The sequence below is a fragment of the Chamaea fasciata genome, unplaced genomic scaffold, assembly GCF_029207755.1.
Source record: "Chamaea fasciata isolate MVZ Bird 193981 ecotype frontalis unplaced genomic scaffold, bChaFas1.0.hap1 SCAF_1229, whole genome shotgun sequence".
NCBI lineage: Eukaryota > Metazoa > Chordata > Aves > Passeriformes > Sylviidae > Chamaea > Chamaea fasciata.
In genome coordinates, this window is record NW_027095314.1 from 1 (window position 1) to 24,508 (window position 24,508).

Consider the following 24,508-nt stretch of genomic DNA (forward strand, 5'->3'; position numbering starts at 1 on the left):
CCTTTTTTTCCCAATTTTTGTCCCTTTCCCCCCCATTTTTGTCCCTTTTCCCCATTTTCGTCCTTTTTTTTCCCCATTTTTGTCCCTTTTTTGTCCCTTTTTCCCAATTTTTGTCCCTTTTCCCCAATTTTTGTCCCTTTTCCCCATTTTTGTCCCTTTTTTGTCCCTTTTCCCCCATTTTCATCCCTTTTTCCCCCATTTCTGTCCTTTCCCCCCATTTTTTGTCCCATTTTCATCCCTTTTTTCCCCATTTTTATCCCTTTTCCCCCATTTTCATCCCTTTTTCCCCATTTTCATCCCTTTTCCCCCCATTTTCGTCCCTTTTTCTTCCCATTTCCGTCACAATTTTTCTTTTTTTTGCCAAAAAAAAAATTTTTCCTTTTATTTCCTCCCCCACCCCAAACAAAACCCTCCCCCCCCCCCCCCAAAAAAAACCCACCCCAAAACCACCAAATAAATATCCGAGAAAACTCCGTTAAAAAGGGGGATTTTGGGAAAATTCGGGGGGATTTTGGGAATTTGGGGCTCCCCGATTATCACACGGTGATAAGGCAGCGCTGGCAGCCCCCGGGGGGGCGGATTTGGGGGGATTTGGGGGAAATTTGGGGCGATTTTGGGGGATTTGGGGGGATTTTTGGAGGGGGAGGGTTCGGCTGTACAAATTTACAAAGGGAGGAAAAAAAAAATTCCAAAATTTTTGGGGGAAAAAATCTCAAAATTTTAGGAAAAAAAAAAATTTCAAAATTTTGGGGGGAAAAAAAAATCTCACAATTTTTTTTTTTTGGGGAAAAAAAAAACCTCAAAAAATTTTTGGGGAAAAAAAATCTCAAAAAGTTTTGGGGAAAAAATTCCAAAAATTTTGGGGGGGGGAAAGATCTGAAAATTTGAGGGGAAAATTCCCAAAATTCGGTGAGGAAATTGCAAAAAAATTTGGGGTGAAAAACCCCCAAAAATTTGAGGGGGAAAATTTCAAAATTTGGATGAGGATGATCCTAAAAACTGGGGGGGAGAAAATCACAAAAATCCGGGGAAAAAAATTCCACCCAAAATTTGGGATGAAAACCCCAAAAATTGAGGGGGGGGGGGGGGAATCTCCAATCTGAGAGGGAAAAATTCCAACATTTGGGGGGAAAAAATTCCAAAAGTTTGGGGAAAAGTCCCAAAATTTTGGGGAAAAAATCTGAAAATTTGAGGGGACAAAAAAAAAAAATCCCAAAATTCGGGAGGGAAAAAATCCCCCAAATTTTAGGGGGAAAAATTCCCCAAAAATTGGGGGGTGAAAAACTCATAAATCTGGGGGGGAAAATTCCCAAAATTTGGGGGGGAAAAAAATTCCCAAAATTCGCTGTCCCCAGGTGCCACCTCAGGTGTGTCCCCCGGGCCACGGGGAGGTGACAAAGGCCACCACAGGTGCCACCAACACACGCAGAGGAAATAAATGCCGCCACCACCTGTCCCCAGGTGTGTCCAGGTGTCCCCAGGTGTCCCCAGGTGTGTCCCCAGGTGTGTCCAGGTGTCCCCCAGGTGTGTCCAGATGTGTCCCAGGTGTCCCCAGGTGTCCCCAGGTGCCACCAGCACAGAGAGAAATAAACGGCACCACCACCTGTCCTGTTCCAGGTGTGTCCCCAGGTGTCCTCAGCTGTCCCCAGGTGCCACCAGGTGTGTCCTCACCTGTCCCTGGGCATGGAGAGGTGACGGGAAGCCGCCACAGGTGCCACCAACACACGGAGAAACAAACGGCACCACCACCTGTCCCAGTCCAGCGCTGTCCCAGGTGTCCTCAGGTGCCACCAGGTGTGTCCCCAGGTGTCCTTAGGTGTGTCCAGGTGCCACCAACACACGGAGAAACAAACGGCACCACCACCTGTCCCCATCCAGCGTTGTCCCAGGTGTCCCCAGGTGCCACCAGGTGTGTCCCCAGGTGTCCTCAGGTGTGTCCAGGTGCGCCCAGGTGTGTCCAGGTGCCACCAACACACAGAAGAACAAACGGCACCACCACCTGTCCCCATCCAGCGTTGTCCCAGGTGTCCTCAGGTGTGTGTCCAGGTGTCCCCAGGTGTGTCCAGGTGCGCCCAGGTGTGTCCAGGTGCCACCAACACACAGAAGAACAAACGGCACCACCACCTGCCCCAATCCAGCGTTGTCCCAGGTATCCCCAGGTGTGTCCCCAGGTGTGTCCCCAGGTGTGTCCCCAGGTGTCCCCAGGTGCGCCCAGGTGTCACACGAAGACCTTGGCCAGCCCGTCGGCGCCGGCGCTGGCGCTGAGCGGCCGCCGGGGGTGGAAGGCCACGCCCAGAACGGCCTCGTGGTGCTTCCGGCGGTGGGCGGGGAGCTCCTGCACACAGGTGCGCTGACACAGGTGCCACAGGCGCAGGGAGCAGTCGTGACCTGGGGGGACACAGGTGACGTTATTGGCACACAGGGGACACGGGGGACACAGGTGAGGTGACAGAGGGGACACAGGGGACACAGGTGAGGTCACACAGGGGACACGGGGGACACAGGTGAGGTGACACAGGTGACACAGGGGACAGAGGGGACACAGGTGACACAGGGGACACAGGTGACACAGGGGACACAGGTGAGGTCACACGGGACAGAGGGGACAGAGGTGAGGTCACACAGGTAACACAGGTGAGGTCACACAGGGGACACAGGTGACACAGGTGAGGTGACATAGGTGACACAGGAGACAGAGGGGACAGAGGGGACACAGGTGAGGTCACACAGGTGACACAGGTACACAGGTGAGGTCACACAGGTGACAGAGGGGACACAATTGAGGTCACACAGGTGACAGAGGGGACAGAGGGGACACAGGTGAGGTCACACAGATGACACAGGTGACACAGGTGAGGTCACACAGGTGACACAGGTGACACAGGTGAGGTCACACAGATGACACAGGTGACACAGGTGAGGTCACACAGGTGACACAGGGGACACAAGTGAGGTCACACGGGGACACAGGTGACACAAGTGAGGTCACACAGGGGACACAGGGGACACAGGTGACACAGGGGACACAGGTGAAGTCACACAGGTGACACAGGTACACAGGTGAGGTCACACAGGTGACAGAGGGGACACAGGTGACACAGGTGAGGTCACACGGAGACACAGGTGGAGGGAACAGTCATGACCTGGGGACACAGAGAGGACATGGATGGGACACCGGCGTCCTCAGAGGTCACTCAGCGGTCACTCATCGGTCACTCATCGGTCACTCAGCGGTCACTCAGGGTCACCCAGCGGTCACTCATTGGTCACTCATCGGTCACTCATTGGTCACTCAGCGATCACTCATTGGTCACTCAGGGTCACCCAGCGGTCACTCATCGGTCACTCAGGGTCACCCAACGGTCACTCATTGGTCACTCAGCGGTCACTCATCGGTCACTCAGGGTCACCCAGCGGTCACTCATTGGTCACTCAGCGGTCACTCAGGGTCACCCAGCGGTCACTCAGCGGTCACTCAGGGTCACCCAGCGGTCACTCAGCGGTCACTCAGGGTCACTCATTTGTCACTCAGTGGTCACTCAGCGGTCACTCATTGGTCACTCAGGGTCACTCAGGGTCACCCAGCGGTCACTCAGCGGTCACTCAGGGTCACCCAGCGGTCACTCAGCGGTCACTCACTGCCGGACAGCAGGAAGGCTCCGCTGGGGTCCAGGGCCAGGCAGGTGACGGCGTCCAGGTGAGCGACCATCGAGTGCACCACCTTACCTGGGGACGGGGGGCGGGGTCAGCGAGGGGCGTGGCCACCCAGTGACGGCGTGGTCAGCCAAGGGGCGTGGCCAGCCAAGGGGTGGGGGCTCAGTGAGGGGGCGTGGCCAGCAAAAGGGGCGTGGTCAATGATGGGTCACCCCCCCTAATTACCCCGTAATTAACCCTAATTGCCCCGAATTACCCCAGCGAAGCTAATGGCACTCTAATTATCCCAGTAAAGCTAATTACCCCAGCTACCCCAATTAACACCAATAAAGCTAATTATCACAATTACTCCTAATTACCACAACAAAGCTAATTACCGCAATTACTCCTAATTACCACAATAGAGCTAATTACCCCAATTACTCCTAATTACCCCAATAGAGCTAATTACCCCAATTACTCCTAATTACCACAATAAACCTAATTACCCCTATTACACCAATAAAGCTAATTACCCCAATTCCTCCTAATGACCCCAACAAAGCTAATTACCCCCATTACCCACATCCAGCTAATTACTCCAAATCACCCCTAACGAGCCCCGTTTACCCTCTAATTACCCTTAATGAAGCTAATAACCCCTAAATTACCCCTAATGAAGCCAGGCACCCCTAAGGAAGCTAATTCCTCTTAATTATTCCCGTTAATTACCCCAATAAAGCTGATTTGCCCCCCTAATTAGCCGCAATTAGCCCTAATTAGCGCTGATTAGTCCCCGCTAATTACCCGTGCGGTTGTCCAGGTAGCGGATGGCGCGGTCGTCGCTGGCCGTGATGGTCAGCGGCTGCCAGGGGTGGGCGACCACCTGGTTCACCTGGGCACTGCCACCTGTGGGGACAGCAGGGGACACCTGGGGACACCTGGGGACACCTGGGGACACCTGGGACACACCTGGGACACTTGGGGACAGCTGGGACACACCTGGGGACACCTGGGGACACCCCTGGGGACACACCTGGGACACACCTGGGGACACCTGGGACACCTGGGGACACCTGGGGACACCTGGGGACACCTGGGACACACCTGGGGACACCTGGGACACCTGGGGACACCTGAGAGACACCTGGGACACCTGGGACACCTGGGACACCTGAGAGACACCTGGGACACACCTGGGGACACACCTGAGACACTTGGGGACACCTGGGGACACCTGAGACACCTGGGGACACACCTGGGGACACCTGGGGACACCTGGGGACACACCTGGGGAAACCTGGGACACACCTGGGGACACCTGGGGACACCTGGGGACACACCTGGGGACACCTGGGCATGCCTGGGGACACCTGGGACACACCTGGGGACACCTGGGGACACACCTGGGACACACCTGGGGACACACCTGGGGACACACCTGGGGACACCTGGGGACACCTGGGACACACCTGGGGACACCCGGGGACACCTGGGGACACTTGGGGACCTCAGGTGACCCTTGGTGACCCCAGGTGACCCTTGGGGACATGGGGGGGGAGGTTCAGGTGACCCTTGGTGACCCCAGGTGACCCTTGGGGACACGGGGGGGGCTCAGGTGACCCTTGGTGACCCCAGGTGACCCTTGGGGACACGGGGGGCGGGGCTCAGGTGACCCTTGGGGACATCGGGGACACCGCGGGGGGGTCACTCACCTCCGTTTGGGGACACCAGGGTGGCCTTGGTGGCCTCGAGGTCGTAGAGGACGGTGGCACCTGAGCGGAAGCCGGCCACCAGGTGGGACGGCTGGGTGGCCACGAACGTCACCGAGGTGGGGACACCGTGATCTGCGAGGGGACAGGTGTGACACAGGTGTGACACCTGCACAGGTGTGTCCCCAAGGGGAGAGGTGTGACCCCAGGGTTGTGTGTGTGTGTCCCCCCAATGTCCCCAGGTCACCCAGGTGTGTCCCCAATGTCCCCAGGTGTGTCCCCAATGTCCCCAGGTCACCCAGGTGTGTCCCCAATGTCCCCAGGTGTGTCCCCAATGTCCCCCAGGTGACCCAGGTGTGTCCCCAGGTGTGTCCCCAATGTCTCCAGGTGTCCCAAAGTCTCTCAGGTGTGTCCCCACTGTCCCCAGGTGCGTCCTCAGGTGTCCCCAGGTGTGTCCCCAATGTCCCCCAGGTGTGTCCCCAGGTGTCCCCGCAGGTGTCCCCCCAGGTGTGTCCCCAGGTGTCCCAGGTGTCCCCAGCTGTCCCCAGCTGTGTCCCAGGTGTGTCCCAGGTGTCCCTAGGTGTCCCCGCAGGTGTCCCCAGGTGTGTCCCCAGGTGTGTCCCCAGGTGTGTCCCCACTGTCCCCAGGTGTCCCCCCAGGTGTGTCCCAGGTGTCCCCAGGTGTCCCCCCAGGTGTGTCCCCAGGTGTGTCCCCCCAGGTGTGTCCCCAGGTGTCCCCCCAGGTGTGTCCCCCCGGGTGTGTCCCCAGCTGTCCCCCCAGGTGTGTCCCCAGGTGTGTCCCCAGGTGTCCCCCCAGGTGTGTCCCCCCGGGTGTGTCCCCAGGTGTGTCCCCCCAGGTGTGTCCCCAGTTGTCCCCCCAGGTGTGTCCCCAGGTGTGTCCCCAGGTGTCCCCCCAGGTGTGTCCCCAGGTGTGTCCCCCCAGGTGTGTCCCCAGGTGTCCCCCCAGGTGTGTCCCAGGTGTCCCCCCAGCTGTCCCCCCAGGTGTGTCCCCAGCTGTCCCCCCAGGTGTGTCCCAGGTGTCCCCAGCTGTCCCCGCAGGTGTCCCCGCAGGTGTCCCCCCAGGTGTGTCCCAGGTGTCCCCGCAGCGCTCACCCTCGTGCCCGTGCAGCACGCAGAGGCAGGTGCCGGCGCCGTCCCGGCGCGGGTCCCAGAGGCGCACGCTGCCGTCGGCCGAGCACGAGGCCAGGCGCCGCCCGGCGCCGTCGAAGGCCAGGCCCCAGACGGCGTCGCCGTGCCCGTCCAGGACGGCGCGCAGCACGCCCGGCTCTGGGGGCGCCGGGGCTGGCGTCGTCCCCGGCTCCCCAGCTGCCCCTCCATGTCCCCAGCTGCCACCCCAATGTCCCCAGCTGCCCCTCGATGTCCCCAAGTGTCCCCAAGGGCCCCCGCCGGCCCCAGGTGCCACCACAGCCCCAGCGCCACCACGCAACGTCCCCAGGTGCCACCCCCAGTGTCCCCAAGTGCCCACCGCTGTCCCCAGGTGCCACCCCCAGTGTCCCCAGGTGCCCACCGCTGTCCCCAGGTGCCACCCCCGTGTCCCCAAGTGCCCCCTGATGTCCCCAACTGCCACCCTCACGGTCCCCACTGTCCCCAAATGCCACCCCCGCTATCCCCAGGTGCCACCCTGAGGTCCCCAAGCGTCCCCAAGTGCCCCCTGATGTCCCCAGGTGTCACCCTCACAGTCCCCACTGTCCCCAAATGCCACCTCCACTGTCCCCAGGGGTCCCCAGGTGCCACCTCCGCTGTCCCCAGGTGTCCCCAGGTGCCAGCCCCGCTGTCCCCAGGTGTCCCCAGGTGTCCCCAGGTGCCACCCCCGCTGTCCCCAGGTGTCCCCAGGTGCCACCCTGATGTCCCCAAGTGTCCCCAGGTGCCACCCCGCTGTCCCCACTGTCCCCAGGTGCCACCCCCGCTGTCCCCAGGTGCCACCCCCGCTGTCCCCAGGTGTCCCCAGGTGCCCCCCGCCGTCCCCAGGTGCCACCACAGCCCCAGCGCCACCACGCAACGTCCCCAGGTGCCACCCTCAGTGTCCCCAGGTGCCCCCCGATGTCCCCAGGTGCCACCCCCAGTGTCCCCAGGTGCCCCCCGATGTCCCCAGGTGCCACCCCCGTGTCCCCAAGTGCCCCCTGATGTCCCCAACTGCCACCCTCACGGTCCCCACTGGCCCCAAATGCCACCCCCGCTATCCCCAGGTGCCACCCTGAGGTCCCCAAGCGTCCCCAAGTGCCCCCTGATGTCCCCAGGTGTCACCCTCACAGTCCCCACTGTCCCCAAATGCCACCTCCACTGTCCCCAGCTGTCCCCACGTGTCCCCAGGTGCCACCTCCGCTGTCCCCAGGTGTCCCCAGGCGCCACCCCGCTGTCCCCAGGTGTCCCCAGGTGTCCCCAGGTGCCACCCCCGCTGTCCCCAGGTGTCCCCAGGTGTCCCCAGGTGTCCCCAGGTGCCACCCCCGCTGTCCCCAGGTGTCCCCAGGTGTCCCCAGGTGTCCCCAGGTGCCAGCCCCGCTGTCCCCCGCTGTCCCCAGGTGTCCCCAGGTGTCCCCAGGTGCCACCCCCGCTGTCCCCAGGTGTCCCCAGGTGTCCCCAGGTGTCCCCAGGTGCCAGCCCCGCTGTCCCCAGGTGTCCCCAGGTGTCCCCAGGTGTCCCCAGGCGCCACCCACCGTAGCCGTCGTAGGGGTCGCTGTCCAGGCCCGGGAGGCGCCAGCAGCGGATCCGAGCGTCCACCCCGGCGCTGCAGCACAGCCCGGCGTCACCCGCGGCGTCACCCGCGGCGTCACCCGCGGCGTCAGCCGCCGCCACCGCCACCGCCAGCACCGGGCCCCTGGGACGGGGACAAGGGGACAGGGGTCAGGAGAAGGCCAGCACGAGGGGACACCGCGGGGACAAAGGGACAAAAGAAACCGGGATGAAGAGACAGCCGGGTGACAGCGAGGTGACAAACGGGTGAGAATGGGGTGACACAAAGGGGACAGAGAGGTGACACCGAGGTGACAAACGGGTGAGAATGGGGTGACACAAAGGGGACAGAGAGGTGACACTGAGGTGACACTGAGGTGACAAAAGGGTGAGAATGGGGTGACACAAAGGGGACACCGAGGTGACAAACGGGTGAGAATGGGGTGACACAAAGGGGACAGAGAGGTGACACTGAGGTGACACTGAGGTGACAAACGGGTGAGAATGGGGTGACACAAAGGGGACACTGAGGTGACAAACGGGTGAGAATGGGGTGACACAAAGGGGACAGAGAGGTGACACTGAGGTGACACTGAGGTGACAAAAGGGTGAGAATGGGGTGACACAAAGGGGACAGAGAGGTGACACTGAGGTGACACTGAGGTGACAAACGGGTGAGAATGGCGTGACACAAAGGGGACACTGAGGTGACACTGAAGTGACACTGAGGTGACAAACAGGTGAGAATGGGGTGACAAAAAGGGGACAGAGAGGTGACACTGAGGTGACACCGAGGTGACAAACAGGTGAGAATGGGGTGACACAAAGGGGACAGAGAGGTGACACTGAGGTGACACTGAGGTGACAAACGGGTGAGAATGGGGTGACACAAAGGGGACACCGAGGTGACAAACGGGTGAGAATGGGGTGACACAAAGGGGACACTGAGGTGACACCGAGGTGACACAAATGGGACACTGAGGTGACAGGGAGGTGACACTGAAAATGACAAAGAGGCGACAGGGAGGTGACACTGAGGTGACACCAAGGTGCCGCTCAGGTGACACAGAAGCGACACTCAGGCCACACCGAAGGTGACACGGAGGTGACAAAGAGCTGACACTGAGGTGACACTCGGGTGCCACTCAGACGACCCCGAGGTGACGCTTTGGTGACATTTGGTGACCCTTCGGTGCCACCCAGGCGAGGCTTTGGTGACATTCGGTGACACCAGGTGACCCACCTGTGCCCGCGGAAGGCGTACACCGGCTCCACGTCCAGCGCCGCGCTCCTGAGGGGACACAGGCGACAAAAAAAACCGGTGACAAACCGGGTGACGACGGCCGACACCCCTCCCCCCGGTCACCGTCCGTCACCCGTTGTCACCCGTTGTCACCCGTTGTCACCCACTTCTTGGGGACGAGCGGCTTCTGCAGGTTCCAGAGCTTGAGCGTGGCGTCCTCGGAGGCCGTCACCAGCGCCGCGTGACAAGGGACAAAGGCCAGCGCCCGCACGGCGTCGTAGTGGCTGCGCAGCGTCAGCCGCGGGCTCCAGCTGCGCCGCGGGGACAGCGGGGCGCCCGGGGTCACCTGCGGGGGACGCGGCGGCGCTTGGGGACACGCTGGGGACACTGGGATATGGGGACATGGTGGCGCTTGGGGACACGCTGGGGACACTGGGATATGGGGACATGGTGGCACTTGGGGACACGCTGGGGACACTGGGATATGGGGACATGGTGGCACTTGGGGACACCCTGGGGACACTGGGATATGGGGACATGGTGGCACTTGGGGACACTCTGGGGACATTGGGATATGGGGACATGGTGGCGCTTGGGGACACGCTGGGGACATTGGGATATGGGGACATGGTGGCGCTTGGGGACACGCTGGGGACATTGGGATATGGGGACATGGTGGCACTTGGGGACACGCTGGGGACATTGGGATATGGGGACATGGTGGCGCTTGGGGACACGCTGGGGACATTGGGATATGGGGACATGGTGGCACTTGGGGACACGCTGGGGACACTGGGATATGGGGACATGGCGGCGCTTGGGGACACGCTGGGGACACTGGGATATGGGGACATGGTGGCACTTGGGGACACGCTGGGGACACTGGGATATGGGGACATGGTGGCACTTGGGGACACGCTGGGGACACTCTGGGGACACGTGGCCGTGCCGGCGTCACTCACGTCGCCGCCGTCACCGTCGTTTGTCACCGTCAGCTCCGCCAGGTCCCCGAGGCCGTCCAGGGCCAGCGCCTCACCCGGGAGCCCTGGGGACAGTTGGGGACATTGGGGACATCACTGGGGACATTGGGGACATCGGGGACATTGAGGACATCACTGGGGACATTGGGGACATTGGGGACATTTGGGGACATTGGGGACACACGGGACAGTGGGGACACGGATGACACACGCAGGTGACAACGGTGACACACAGGTGACGCGCACAGAGGTGACACAGGTGACACAGGTGACACAGGTGTGTTCCTACCTTCAGGCGGCCGCGGTGGCCGCGGTGGCACCAGGTCCCCGTCCCGCAGGTGACACCGGTGGCTCCCTGTGACAATGGCAAATGTCCCCAAGTGACCCCAAGGTGTCCCCAGGTGTGTCCAGGTGTGTCCCCAGGTGTGTCCCCAGGTGTGTCCCCAGGTGTCCCCAAAGTGTCCCCGAAGTGTCCCCAGGTGTCCCCAGGTGTGTCCAGGTGTGTCCCCAGGTGTGTCCCCAGGTGTGTCCCCAGGTGTCCCCAGGTGTCCCCAGGTGTGTCCCAGGTGTGTCCAGGTGTGTCCCCAGGTGTCCCCAGGTGTCCCCAGGTGTCCCAGGTGTGTCCAGGTGTGTCCCCAGGTGTCCCCCGGCTCACCCCGGATGTCCCCAGGTGTCCCCAAGGTGTCCCCAGGTGTCCCAGGTGTCCCCAGGCTCACCCCGGATGTCCCCAGGTGTCCCCAAGGTGTCCCCAGGTGTCCCCAGGAAGTCGAACTCCCCCAGGGCGTCCTCGGAGTCCTCGTCGTCCTCGTCTTCGTCGTCGTCGTCGTCGTCGTCCTCGTCCTCCTCGGGGACCTTGGGGACACCCTGGGGACACCCAGGGGTCAGAGGTCACGGCGGGGGGCAGAAAGGGGACAAAAATAAAAGAAAAAGGGGCAAAAATGGGACAAAAATGGGATAAAAAAGGGACAAAAACGGTAAAAAGGGACAAAACCGGGACAGAAACAAGAAAAGGGACAAAAGGGGGGAAAAAAAGGAGAAAAATGGGACGAAAATAAAAGAAAAAGGACAAAAAAGGACAAAAAAGGGACAAAAAGAGACAAAACCAGGACAGAAACAAGAAAAGGGACAAAAGGGGGGAAAAAGGAGAAAAATGGGACGAAAATAAAAGAAAAAGGACAAAAAAGGACAAAAAAGGGACAAAAAGGGTAAAAAGGGACAAAACCAGGACAGAAACAGAAAAAAGGGACAAAAGGGGGAAAAAAAGAGAAAAACGGGACAAAAATAAAACAAAAAGGGAGAAAAACGGGACAAAAATAAAAGGAAAGGGAGAAAAAAGGGAAAAAAGAGGGAAAAGGGAGAAAAAGGGACAAAAATGGGACAGAAATGGAAGAAAAGGGACAAAAGGGGGAAAAAAAGGAGATAAAAGGGACAAAGATGGGACCAAAATGGGAAAAAGGGACAAAAATGGGAAAAAAGGGACAAAAATGGGAAAAACGGACAAAAGAGAAACAAAAATGGGAAAAAAGAGGCAAAAGCAGAAAAAAGGGACAAAAGGGACCAAAAATGACCAAAAAAAGGGACAAAAATGGGAAAAAAGAGACAAAACAGAAACAAAAATGGGAAAAAAGAGGCAAAAACAGAAAAAAGGGACAAAAGGGACCAAAAATGGACAAAAAAAGGGACAAAAATGGGAAAAAAGGGACAAAAATGGGAGAAAAGGGACAAAAGAGAAACAAAAATGGGAAAAAAGAGGCAAAAGCAGAAAAAAGAGACAAAAGGGACCAAAAATGGACAAAAATGGGGCAAAAATGGGAAAAAAGAGACAAAACAGAAACAAAAATGGGAAAAAAGAGGCAAAAACAGAAAAAAGGGACAAAAGGGACCAAAAATGGACAAAAAAAGGGACAAAAATGGGAGAAAAGGGACAAAAGAGAAACAAAAATGGGAAAAAAGAGGCAAAAGCAGAAAAAAGAGACAAAAGGGACCAAAAATGGACAAAAATGGGGCAAAAATGGGACAAAAACAGAAGAAAAGGAGCAAAAAGGGGGAAAAAACGGGAAAAAAGGGACAAAAATGGGACAAAAAGGGGCAAAAAAGGGAGAAAAAGGGGAAAATGGGATAAAAGGGAGGAAAGAAGAATAAAAAGGGACAAAAATGGGCAAAAAGGGACAAAAAGAGGTTTAAAAAGGGACAAAAAGGGTGAAAACGGAACAAAAAAGAGGAAAAATGAAACAAAAAGGGGGAAAAGAATAAAAAATGAGAAAAAGAAACAAAAAGGGCCAAAAATGGGTGAAAAAAGGACAAGAAGGAGGAAAAAAGGGACACAAAGGGGGAAAACGGGAAGGAAAGAGGAAAAATGGGAGAGAAAGGAACAAAAATGAGGCAAAAAAAGGGGAAAATGGGGCAAAAATGGGCAAAAAGGGAGAAAAAAGGATCAAAAGGGACAAAAAAGGAGAAAAAAGGAGAAAAAGGGGAAAAAAGGGACAAGAGGGGATAAAATTCCCCCCAAAATCTCCTAGAATTCCCCCAATCCTCCAAAATCCCTGAGAATTCCCTAAAAACGCCCCAAATTCACCCAAAATTCCCTAAAATCCCCCAAACTTCCCTCAAAATCCCCGAAAATTCCTCGGAAATCCCCCAAAATCCCCCTAAAAACAAAAAATTCCCTCCAAATTCCCCAAAAATTCCCTAAAATCCCCGAAAATTTCCCTAAAAATCCCTGAAAATTCCCTAAAATCCCCGAAAATTCCCTAAAAATCCCTGAAAATTCCCTAAAATCCCCGAAAATTCTCTAAAAATCCCTGAAAATTCCCTAAAAATCCCCGAAATTTCCCCCCAAATCCCCGAAAATTCCCTAAAAATCCCTAAAAATTCCCTAAAAATCCCCAAAATTTCTCCCCAAATCCCCTTTGAAAGCAAAAAATTCCCCCCAAATCCCCCAAAAATCCTCTCAAATTCCCCCAACTGTCCCAAAAATTCCCAAAATCCTCTAAAATCCCCCAAAATGTCCCAAAAATCCCCTAAAAATGCCCCAAATCCCCCCAAAACTCTCTAAAATCCCTGGAAATTCCAAAAAAAATCCCCTAAAAATCCCCCAAAATTCCCAAAAAATCCCTGAAAATTCCCCCCAAATCCTCTAAAATCCCCCAAATTCCCCAAAAATTCCCGAAAATTTTGGGAATTTTGGGACCTTTCCCCTCCTGCGGCCCTGGGGGGGGCCCGGGGTGGGGGAGGGGCCCTCGGGCTCCTCCTCCTCGTCGCTGTCGTCATCGGGGGGGGAGGGGCTCAGCCCCGGCTCCGCCTCCTTCCCGGCGTTCCTGCAAAGAGAATTTGGGAATTTTTTAGGGGAAAAAAAAGGCGAAAAAATTCCTGGAAAAAAGAAAAAAAGGGGAAAAAAATTCCATGAAAAACGATGAAAAAAACCCCTGAAAAAATCTGGAAATTCCAGGAGAAATCTGGAAAAATCCAACAGAAATCCCCCAAATTCCCAGGAAAAATTCCAAATATTCCATGAGAAATCCTGAAAGTCCCAAAAAAACCCCAAAATTCGCCCCAAATCCCCGAAATTCCCAAATTCTCCAAAAATTCCACCCAAAAATTCCTGGAGCTCTGGAAATTCCCCAAAAAAACCCCCAAAATTCCCCATAAAAACCCCAAAATCCCTCAAATCCCACCCAAGAAATCCCAAAAATTCCCATGACTGCCCCAAACCTCCCAAAATTCCCAAATCCCCCCAAAATTCCCGAAAACTCCCAAATCCCACCCCCCAAAAAATCCCCAAACCTCCCGAAATTCCCAAAAAATCCCCAAAACGTCCCTGAAACCCCCCCCCAAAACCCCCAAAATTCCCAAAAAACCCCCAAAATTCCCAAAAAACCCCATCAAAGCTCCCGAAATTCCCAAAAAACCCCCAAAATTCCCAAAAAAACCCATCAAACTTCCCGAAATTCCCAAAAAACCCCAAAACGTCCCTGAAAACCCCCCAAAACCCCCAAAATTCCCAAAAAAACCCCCAAAATTCCTAAATAAATCCATCAAACCTCCCGAAATTCCCAAAAAAACCCCAAAATACCCAAAAAAACCCATCAAACCTCCCAAAATTCCCAAAAAACCCCAAAACGTCCCTGAAAACTCCCCAAAAAACCCCCAAAATTCCCAAAAAACCCATCAAACCTCCCGAAATTCCCAAAAATCCCCAAAATTCCCAAAAAACCCCTCAAACCTCCCAAAATTCCCCAAAAACCCCCCAAAATTCCCAAATAAACCCCATCAAACCTCCCGAAATTCCCAAAAAACCCCCCAAAGTTCCCCCTAAAACCCCCCCAAAAATCCCTCGAATCCCACCCAAAACTCCCCCAAACCTCCCAAAATTCCCCCCCAAACTCCCCGGAAATTCCCAAAACTCCCCGGAAATTCCCAAAACTCCCGGAAATTCCCCGAATTTCTCCCCCGAACCTCTGGATCTGCTCCTCGATCCTCCGCAGCAGCAGCGACTCGGCGGGCGGGGGAGGGGAGGGGGGGCTGGGCGGAGCCCCCGGAATTCCCGAGGGGATTCCCGGGGGAATTCCCGGAATTCCGGGGGGGCTCCGGCCCAGGAGGGAGCGGAGGCGGCGGGATCTCATGTCCAGGATGGTGTCGCTGTAACCGACCTCCTCCAGGTACCTGGATTGGGGGGAGACCGGGGACAAACGGGGCACGCGAGACGGAAACGTCGAAATACAAAAACGGCAGATCAGAAATCCCCACACGGCGCGGAAATTCCGGCGAAAATTCCGCAAAAATTCCGGCGAAAATCCCCCAAAGTTTGGGAAAAATTCCGCAAAAATTCCCGCGAAAATTCCAGCGAAAATCCCCCAAAGTTTGGGAAATATCCTGCAAAAATTCCTGTAAAAATCCCCCAAAATTTGGGAAAAATGCCAGCAAAAATTGCTGAGAAACACCCCAAAATATGGCAAAAATTCCGCAAAAGTTCCTGCAAAAGTCCCCCAAAATTTGGCAAAAATTCCTCCAAAAATTCCTGCAAAAATCCCCCAAAATTTGGCAAAAATTGGGCAAAAATTCCAGCAAAAATTCCAGCGAAAATCCCCCAAAATTTGGCAAAAATTCCGCAAAAATTCCTGCAAAAATTGCTGCAAAAATCCCCCAAAATTTGGCAAAAATTCCACAAAAAATCCTGCAAAAATTGCTGCGAAAATCTCCCAAAATGTGGCCAAAATGTGGCCAAAATTTGGCAAAAATTCCTGCGAAAATCCCCCAAAATTTGGCAAAAAATTCCACAAAAATTCCCGCAAAAATCCCCCCAAAATTTGGGAAAAATTCCGCAAAAATTCCTGCAAAAATTCTGACGAAAATCCCCCAAAATTTAGCAAATATTTGCCAAAATTTGGCTAAAATTCCTGCAAAAATCCCCAAAATTCGGCAAAAAATACGGCAAAAACTCCTGCAAAAATCTCCTCCAAAATTTAAAGAAATTACCCCAAAAATGGCCCAAAATTGCCCCAAAAAAATCCTTCAGAGAGACTGCCCAACAAAGCCAAAAAAATTCTCCCACAAATTCCCCCCAAAATTCCCGAGAAATGCTCCCAAAAATTCCCAAAAAAATGCTCCGAAAAACCTCAACAAAGGTTGCCAAAGAATCCCCCCAAATTCCCCAAAATTCCGCAAAAAATCCCCCCAAATTCCCAAAAAACGCCCCCAAAACCTCAACAGCTACTGCCCAAAAGCCGCCCCCGAATTTCCCGCAAAAAAATTCCACAAAAACCGCCCCAAAACCCCAAAAAACTTCCCCAAAAAAATGCTCCCAAAAACGGCCTCAAAAACCCACCCAAAATCCCCCAAAAATCCCTCAAAAAAGCCCCAAAAAACTCCCCAAAACCTCCCCAAGATCCCCCCAAAAATCCCACCCCAAAGCTCCCAAAAAACTTCAAAAAAATTTCCCCAAAAAACCCCAAAATCCCCCCAAATCCCCCCAAAATACCCCCAAATCCCCCAAAATCCCCCAAAATCCCCAAAATCCCCCCAAATCCCCCAAAATCCCCAAAATCCCCAAAATCCCCCCAAATCCCCGCGCTGAACTCACTGGCGCAGGAGCTGCCTCCCGTCCTTCCAGGCCCCCTCGAGCTCCACGGGCCCGTTGGACACTGAGGGGACAAACGGGGAGTTAGAAACACCAAAAATGTCCAAACTCAGCCAAAAATCAGTCCCAAAAATACAGAGAAATCAGGCCGAAATAATCCCAAAATTACCCTAAAAAATCTCCCCAAATCGACCCCAAAATCAGCCCAAAAATACCCCAAAAATCAGCCCAAAAATCCCCAAAAATCAGCCCAAAAACCCGCCCAAAAATACACAAAAAATCAGCCCCAAAATACCCCAAATCAACTCAAAAATCCCCAAAAATCAGCCCAAAAACCCGCCCAAAAATACACAAAAAATCATCCCAAAATCAGCCCAAAAATACCCCAAATCAACCCAAAATTGCCCCAAAATCAGCCCAAAAACCCCTTCAGAAACAATTCAAAAATACCCCAAAATCGCCCCAAAATTACCCAAAAAACCCGCTCAAAATACCCCAAAATCAACTCCAAAACCCACCTAAAAATACCCAAAATCTGTCAAAAACACCCAGAAAACCACCCTGAAACCACTCCAGAAACACCCAAAAAAACAACCCCCAAACCACCCCAAAATTCCCCCAAATCCCCCCAAAATCCCCCCAAAAATCCCCAAATCCCCTCCCCAAAAAAACCCCCCAAAAAACCCAAATTCCCTTCAAAAAACCCCAAAATTCCCCCCAAAAAACCCCAAAATCCCCCTGAAAACGCTCAAAAAAAACCCCCAACCCCAAAAATCCCCCAAAATCCCCAAATTTGCCCCAAAAATCCCCAAATTCCCCCAAATTTGCCCCCCAAATTCCCTGAATTCCCCCAAAAATCTCCAAATTCCCCCAAAAATCCCCAAATTCCCCCAAATTTGCCCCAAAAATCCCCAAATTCCCCCAAATTTGCCCCCAAAATCCTCAAATTCCCCCCAAAATCCCCAAATTTGCCCCAAAAATCCCCAAAATCCCCAAATTTGCCCCCAAAATCCTCAAATTCCCCCCAAAATCCCCAAATTTCCCCCCAAAAATCCCCAAATTCCCCCAAATTTGCCCCAAAAATCCCCAAAATCCCCAAATTTGCCCCCAAAATCCCCAAAATCCCCAAATTCCCCCAAATTTGCCCCCAAAATCCCCAAATTCCCCCAAAATCCTCAAATTCCCCCCAAAATCCCCAAATTTCCCCCCAAAAATCCCCAAATTTCCCCAAATTTGCCCCCAAAAATCCCCAAATTTCCCCAAAATGCCCAAATTTGCCCCCAAAAAATCCCCAAATTCCCCCAAATTTGCCCCAAAAATCCCCAAATTTGCCCCCAAAATCCCCAAATTTCCCCAAATTTGCCCCCAAAAATCCCCAAATTCCCCCCAAAATGCCCAAATTTGCCCCAAAAATCCCCAAATTCCCCCAAATTTGTCCCCCAAAATCCCCCAAAAATCCCCAAATTTCCCCCCAAAAATCCCCAAATTCCCCCAAATTTGCCCCCCCAAATCCCCAAATTCCCCCAAAATCCCCAAATTCCCCCAAAATCCCCAAAATCCCCAAATTCCCCCAAAAATCCCCAAATTCCCCCCAAAACCCCCAAATTTCCCCCCAAACTCCCCGAATTCCCCCCAAACTCCCCAAATTTGCCGAAAACCGCCCAAATTTGGGTTTTTTGTTCCCAGGTCTCACGTGGCTCCTCCGGCCGTTTCTCCGCCGGCGCCTCCGGCCCCCGACTTCAGCTTCTGGTACTTGGACCTGGGAGCACAAAATTGGGGCAATTCGGGGCTTTTCGGGCATTTTTAAACGGATTTCAGGGTTTTAGGGATTTTTGGGGGTTTTGGGGGAATTTTGGGGGTTTTTGGGAGTTTTTAGGGGATTTTTGGGGTTTTTTTGATGATTTTTGGGGGTTTTTTTTGATGATTTTTTGGGGGTTTTTTTGATGATTTTTTTTTGGGTTTTTTGATGATTTTTTGGGTGATTTTTGGGTTTTTTGGGAATTTTTAAAATGGATTTCAGGGTTTTTTGGAATTTTTTGGGGAATTTTGAGGATTTTTGGGGTTTTTCAGGGATTTTTGGGGGTTTTTTTGATGATTTTTTGGGGTTTTTTTGATGATTTTTTGAGGGTTTTTTGATGATTTTTTTTGGGTTTTTTGATGATTTTTTGGGTGATTTTTGATATTTTTTGGGTGATTTTTGGGTTTTTTTTGGGTTTTTTTAAAAATGGATTTCAGGTTTTTTAGGGATTTTTTGGGTTTTTTGGGGAATTTTGGGGATTTTTGGGAGTTTTTTGGGGGATTTTTGGGAGTTTTTAGGGGATTTTTTGGGGTTTTTTTGATGATTTTTTGGGGTTTTTTTGATGATTTTTTTTGGGTTTTTTTGATGATTTTTTGGGTGATTTTTGGGTTTTTTGGGAATTTTTAAAATGGATTTCAGGGTTTTTTGGGATTTTTTGGGGAATTTTGAGGATTTTTGGGGTTTTTGAGGGATTTTTGGGTTTTTTTTTTGATGATTTTTTGAGGGTTTTTTGATGATTTTTTTTGAGTTTTTTTGATGATTTTTTGGGTGATTTTTGATATTTTTTGGGTGATTTTCGGGTTTTTTTGGGTTTTTTTAAAAATGGATTTCAGGTTTTTTAGGGATTTTTGGGGTTTTTTTGGGGAATTTTGGGGATTTTTGGGAGTTTTTTGGGGGATTTTTGGGAGTTTTTAGGGGATTTTTTGGGGTTTTTTTGATGATTTTTTGGGGTTTTTTGATGATTTTTTGGGAGATTTTTGATGATTTTTTGATGATTTTTTGGGTGATTTTTGGGGTTTTTTTAAAAATGGATTTCAGGTTTTTTAGGGATTTTTGGGGTTTTTTTGGGGAATTTTGGGGGTTTTAGGGATTTTGGGGGGATTTTTGGGAGTTTTTAGGGGATTTTTTGGGGTTTTTTTGATGATTTTTTTGGGTTTTTTTGATGATTTTTTGGGTGATTTTTGGGTTTTTTGGGAATTTTTAAAATGGATTTCAGGGTTTTTTGGGATTTTTTGGGGAATTTTGAGGATTTTTGGGGTTTTTCAGGGATTTTTGGGGGTTTTTTTGATGATTTTTTGGGGTTTTTTGGATGATTTTTGGGGGTTTTTTGATGATTTTTTGGGGGTTTTTTGATGATTTTTTGGGTGATTTTTGATATTTTTTGGGTGATTTTTGGGTTTTTTTGGGTTTTTTTAAAAATGGATTTCAGGTTTTTAGGGATTTTTGGGGTTTTTTGGGGGAATTTTGGGGGTTTTAAGGATTTTTGGGGGGATTTTTGGGAGTTTTTAGGGGATTTTTTGGGGTTTTTTTGATGATTTTTTGGGGTTTTTTTTGATGATTTTTTGGGCTTTTTTGATGATTTTTTTTTGGGTTTTTTGATGATTTTTTGGGTGATTTTTGGGTTTTTTGGGAATTTTTAAAATGGATTTCAGGGTTTTTTGGAATTTTTTGGGGAATTTTGAGGATTTTTGGGGTTTTTCAGGGATTTTTGGGGGTTTTTTTGATGATTTTTTGGGGTTTTTTTGATGATTTTTTGAGGGTTTTTTGATGATTTTTTTTGAGTTTTTTTGATGATTTTTTGGGGTTTTTTTTGATGATTTTTTGGGTGATTTTTGATATTTTTTGGGTGATTTTTGGGTTTTTTTGGGTTTTTTTAAAAATGGATTTCAGGTTTTTTAGGGATTTTTTGGGTTTTTTGGGGAATTTTGGGGATTTTTGGGAGTTTTTTGGGGGATTTTTGGGAGTTTTTAGGGGATTTTTTGGGGTTTTTTTGATGATTTTTTGGGGTTTTTTTGATGATTTTTTTTGGGTTTTTTTGATGATTTTTTGGGTGATTTTTGGGTTTTTTGGGAATTTTTTAAAAATGGATTTCAGGGTTTTTTGGGATTTTTTGGGGAATTTTGAGGATTTTTGGGGTTTTTGAGGGATTTTTGGGTTTTTTTTTGATGATTTTTTGAGGGTTTTTTGATGATTTTTTTTGAGTTTTTTGATGATTTTTTGGGTGATTTTTGATATTTTTTGGGTGATTTTCGGGTTTTTTTGGGTTTTTTTAAAAATGGATTTCAGGTTTTTTAGGGATTTTTGGGGTTTTTTTGGGGAATTTTGGGGATTTTTGGGAGTTTTTTGGGGGATTTTTGGGAGTTTTTAGGGGATTTTTTGGGGTTTTTTTGATGATTTTTTGGGGTTTTTTGATGATTTTTTGGGAGATTTTTGATGATTTTTTGATGATTTTTTGGGTGATTTTTGGGGTTTTTTTAAAAATGGATTTCAGGTTTTTTAGGGATTTTTGGGGTTTTTTTGGGGAATTTTGGGGGTTTTAGGGATTTTGGGGGGATTTTTGGGAGTTTTTAGGGGATTTTTTGGGGTTTTTTTGATGATTTTTGGGGTGATTTTTGATATTTTTTGGGTGATTTTTGGTTTTTTTGGGTTTTTTTAAAAATGGATTTCAGGTTTTTTAGGGATTTTTGGGGGAATTTTGGGGTTTTAGGGATTTTGGGGGAATTTTGGGAGTTTTTAGGGGATTTTTGGGGGGGTTTTTGATGATTTTTTGGGGGTTTTTGATGATTTTTTGGGGGTTTTTTGAAGTTTTTTTATTTTTGGGGGGTAATTTTGGGGGTTTTTTGGGAATTTTTAAAATGGATTTCAGGTTTTTTTAAGGATTTTGGGGTTTTTTTTAGGAATTTTGGGGAATTTTGGGAGTTTTTAGGGGATTTTTTGGGTTTTTTTGATGATTTTTTGGGGGTTTTTTGTAAGATTTTTAAAAATAGAATTTTTGGGTTTTCCGGTAGAATTTTTTGGGTTTTTTTGCAGAATTTTTGGGGTTTTTAATAGACTTTTTGGGTTTTCTTGAAGAATTTTGGGGTTTTTTAAGAATTCCCGGGGTTTTTGTAGAACTTTGGGTTTTCTTGTACAATTTCGGGGTTTTTTATGGAATTTTTGGGGTTTTTTTTGTACAATTCCTGGGGGTTCTTAGAGAATTTTGGGGTTTTTTAACCGAATTTTCCGGTATTTTTACAGAACTTTTCGGTTTTTTCGTGGGAATTTTTTTCCCTTTCTAACAAAACTTTGATCTTTTTCATAGAAGTTCGAGTTTTTCCACAAGTTTTAATAAACTTTTTAAGTTTTCCCCCGGATTCTCTCCCCCTCTCACCTCTCCTGCTTGAGGGCGAACTCCAACATCCGGATCCTCCGGACCAGGTCGAGCTTCAGGTTCTCCTGGCCCCGCCTCTCGCCCTGCAGGAACGTCACCTGCGCCTTGGGGACACCGGGGGGACACGCTGGGGACGCGCTGGGGACACCCGGGGACACCGGGGGACACTTGGGGACACTTGGGGACACTCTGGGGACACTCGGGGACACTTGGGGACACACTGGGGGACACTTGGGGACACACTGGGGACACCGGGGGACACTCGGGGACACTGTGGGGACACACTGGGGACACTCGGGGACACTCGGGGACACTCTGGGGACGCTTGGGGGACACGCTGGGGACACTGGGGGACACTTGGGGACACTCTGGGGACACCGGGGGACACGCTGGGGACGCGCGGGGGACACCCGGGGACACCTTGGGGACACTTGGGGACACTCTGGGGACACTCTGGGGACACACTGGGGGACACTTGGGGACACTCGGGGACACCGGGGGACACACTGGGGACACTCGGGGACACTCGGGGACACTCGGGGACACTCTGGGGACACGCTGGGGACACTCGGGGGACACTTGGGGACACACTGGGGACACTTGGGGACACACTGGGGACACCTGGGGACACTTGGGGACACACTGGGGACACCCGGGGAGTGTCCCCAACCCTGAGGGTGACAAGGAGGTGGCACTTGCAGGGTCCCCAGCGCCATCCCAGTGTCCCCCACACCCCCTCCCAGTGTCCCCAGTGCCACCCCAGTGTCACTCCCAGTGCCCCTCCTGGCGTCCCCAGTGCCATCCCAGTGTCCCCAGTATCCCCAGTGTCCCCCTCCCAGTGTCCCCAGTGTCCCCAGTGTCCCCAGTGTCCCCAGTGTCCCCAGTGCCATCCCAGTGTCCCCAGTGTCCCCATCCCAGTGTCCCCATCCCAGTGTCCCCATCCCAGTGTCCCCATCCCCAGTGTCCCCACGGTGTCCCCAGTGTCCCCCTCCCAGTCTCCCCAGTGTCCCCCAGTGTCCCCAGTGTTCCCCAGTGTCCCCCAGTGTCCCCAGTGCCATCCCAGTGTCCCCAGTGTCCCCATCCCAGTGTCCCCATCCCAGTGTCCCCATCCCAGTGTCCCCATCCCAGTATCCCCAGTGTCCCCAGTGTCCCCCAGTGCCATCCCAGTCTCCCCAGTGCCATCCCAGTGTCCCCCTCCCAGTCTCCCCAGTGTCCCCAGTGTCCCCAGTGTCCCCAGTGTCCCCCAGTGTCCCCCAGTGTCCCCAGTGTCCCCATCCCAGTGTCCCCAGTCTCCCCAGTGTCCCCAGTGTCCCCAGTCTCCCCACTGTCCCCAGTATCCCCAGTGTTCCCAGTGTCCCCAGTGTCCCCAGTGCCATCCCAGTGTCCCCAGTGTCCCCATCCCAGTGTCCCCATCCCAGTGTCCCCATCCCAGTATCCCCAGTGTCCCCAGTGTCCCCAGTGCCATCCCAGTCTCCCCAGTGCCATCCCAGTGTCCCCCTCCCAGTCTCCCCAGTGTCCCCAGTGTCCCCAGTATCCTCAGTCTCCCCAGTGTCCCCAGTGTCCCCATCCCAGTGTCCCCAGTGTCCCCAGTGTCCCCAGTGTCCCCAGTATCCCCAGTGTCCCCAGTCTCCCCACTGTCCCCAGTATCCCCAGTGTCCCCAGTGTTCCCAGTGTCCCCAGTGTTCCCAGTGTCCCCAGTGTCCCCAGTGTCCCCACTGTCCCCAGTATCCCCAGTATCCCCCAGTGTCCCCAGTATCCCCAGTGTCCCCAGTGTCCCCAGTATCCCCAGTGTCCCCAGTGCCATCCCAGTCTCCCCCAGTGTCCCCAGTGCCATCCCAGTCTCCCCAGTGTCCCCAGTGTCCCCCAGTGTCCCCAGTGTCCCCAGTATCCCCAGTGTCCCCAGTGTCCCCAGTGTCCCCCAGTATCCCCAGTGTCCCCAGTGTCCCCAGTATCCCCAGTGTCCCCAGTATCCCCAGTGTCCCCACTGTCCCCAGTATCCCCAGTATCCCCAGTGTCCCCAGTATCCCCAGTGTCCCCAGTGTCCCCAGTATCCCCAGTGTCCCCAGTGTCCCCAGTGTCCCCAGTGTCCCCCTCCCAGTGTCCCCAGTGTCCCCAGTGTCCCCCTCCCAGTCTCCCCAGTGTCCCCAGTGTCCCCAGTGTCCCCAGTGTCCCCATCCCAGTCTCCCCAGTGTCCCCAGTGTCCCCAGTGTCCCCCTCCCAGTGTCCCCAGTGTCCCCAGTGTCCCATCCCAGTCTCCCAGTGTCCCCAGGTCCCAGTGTCCCCAGTGTCCCCAGTATCCCCAGTGTCCCCAGTGTCCCCAGTATCCCCAGTCTCCCCAGTATCCCCAGTATCCCCAGTATCCCCAGTGTCCCCAGTGTCCCCAGTGTCCCCAGTGTCCCCAGTATCCCCAGTGTCCCCAGTGTCCCCCTCCCAGTCTCCCCCAGTGTCCCCAGTGTCCCCAGCACCGCCGCCCCTCCCCTCCCCTCCCCGTCCCCCCCCCCTCCCTCTCCTCCCAAGATGGCGCCGGCGGCCTCCCCGCCGCCCGCCGCGTCCCCTCCGCGTCCCCCCGGCGTCCCCGCGGGCCCCTTCCCCTGCTGAGGGGGCGCCGCCGCCATCTTTGCTCCCGTCACCTGCAGCTCGGCCCTCTCGGCTTCCCAGCGGCCCTTCTCGGCCTCGAAGCGCGCCCACTCGTGCTGGATGAAGTGCAGGATGCCCGGCAGGCTGAGGCCGGTTCGTGCCGGGGCTCGGGGCCCGGGGCAAGCGGCGGGAGGAGCGGCGGCCTCGGGCCGCGCCGCCGGCGGGAGCCGCTCGGCCGCCATGGCCCCGGGCCCGCCTGCCACAAAGGGAGCCACGGAGGGCGGACGGCGGACGGGGGGGGGGGTGCCAGATAGGGAGCCGCGCGGGGGGCGGGGCTTGGAGGGGCGGGGTTTAACGGGGAGAAAGCGTGATGGGGAAGGGGCGGGGATTAAAGGGGGGCGGGGTTTAAAGGAGGAGAGGAGTAGTGGG

At 53.0% G+C, this 24,508-nt stretch overlaps 1 protein-coding gene across 1 annotated transcript; it reads right to left on the reverse strand.

Moving 5' to 3' along the window:
* Nucleotides 1-1,539: 1,539 nt before the first annotated feature.
* Nucleotides 1,540-24,383, reverse strand: LOC136284654 (striatin-4-like). Its single transcript, XM_066175012.1, has 17 exons — nucleotides 23,968-24,383; nucleotides 21,503-21,606; nucleotides 18,028-18,071; nucleotides 16,338-16,398; nucleotides 14,714-14,920; nucleotides 13,449-13,575; nucleotides 10,975-11,122; nucleotides 10,548-10,613; nucleotides 10,241-10,323; nucleotides 9,446-9,624; nucleotides 9,279-9,326; nucleotides 8,020-8,180; nucleotides 6,458-6,631; nucleotides 5,349-5,480; nucleotides 4,441-4,542; nucleotides 3,640-3,726; nucleotides 1,540-2,388 (listed from the first exon to the last, which is right to left on the reverse strand). Exons 1-17 carry the CDS (start codon nucleotides 24,319-24,321, stop codon nucleotides 2,219-2,221), a joined length of 2,247 nt encoding a protein of 748 aa, XP_066031109.1. The 5' UTR covers nucleotides 24,322-24,383; the 3' UTR covers nucleotides 1,540-2,218.
* Between the last annotated feature and the right edge of the window lie 125 nt (nucleotides 24,384-24,508).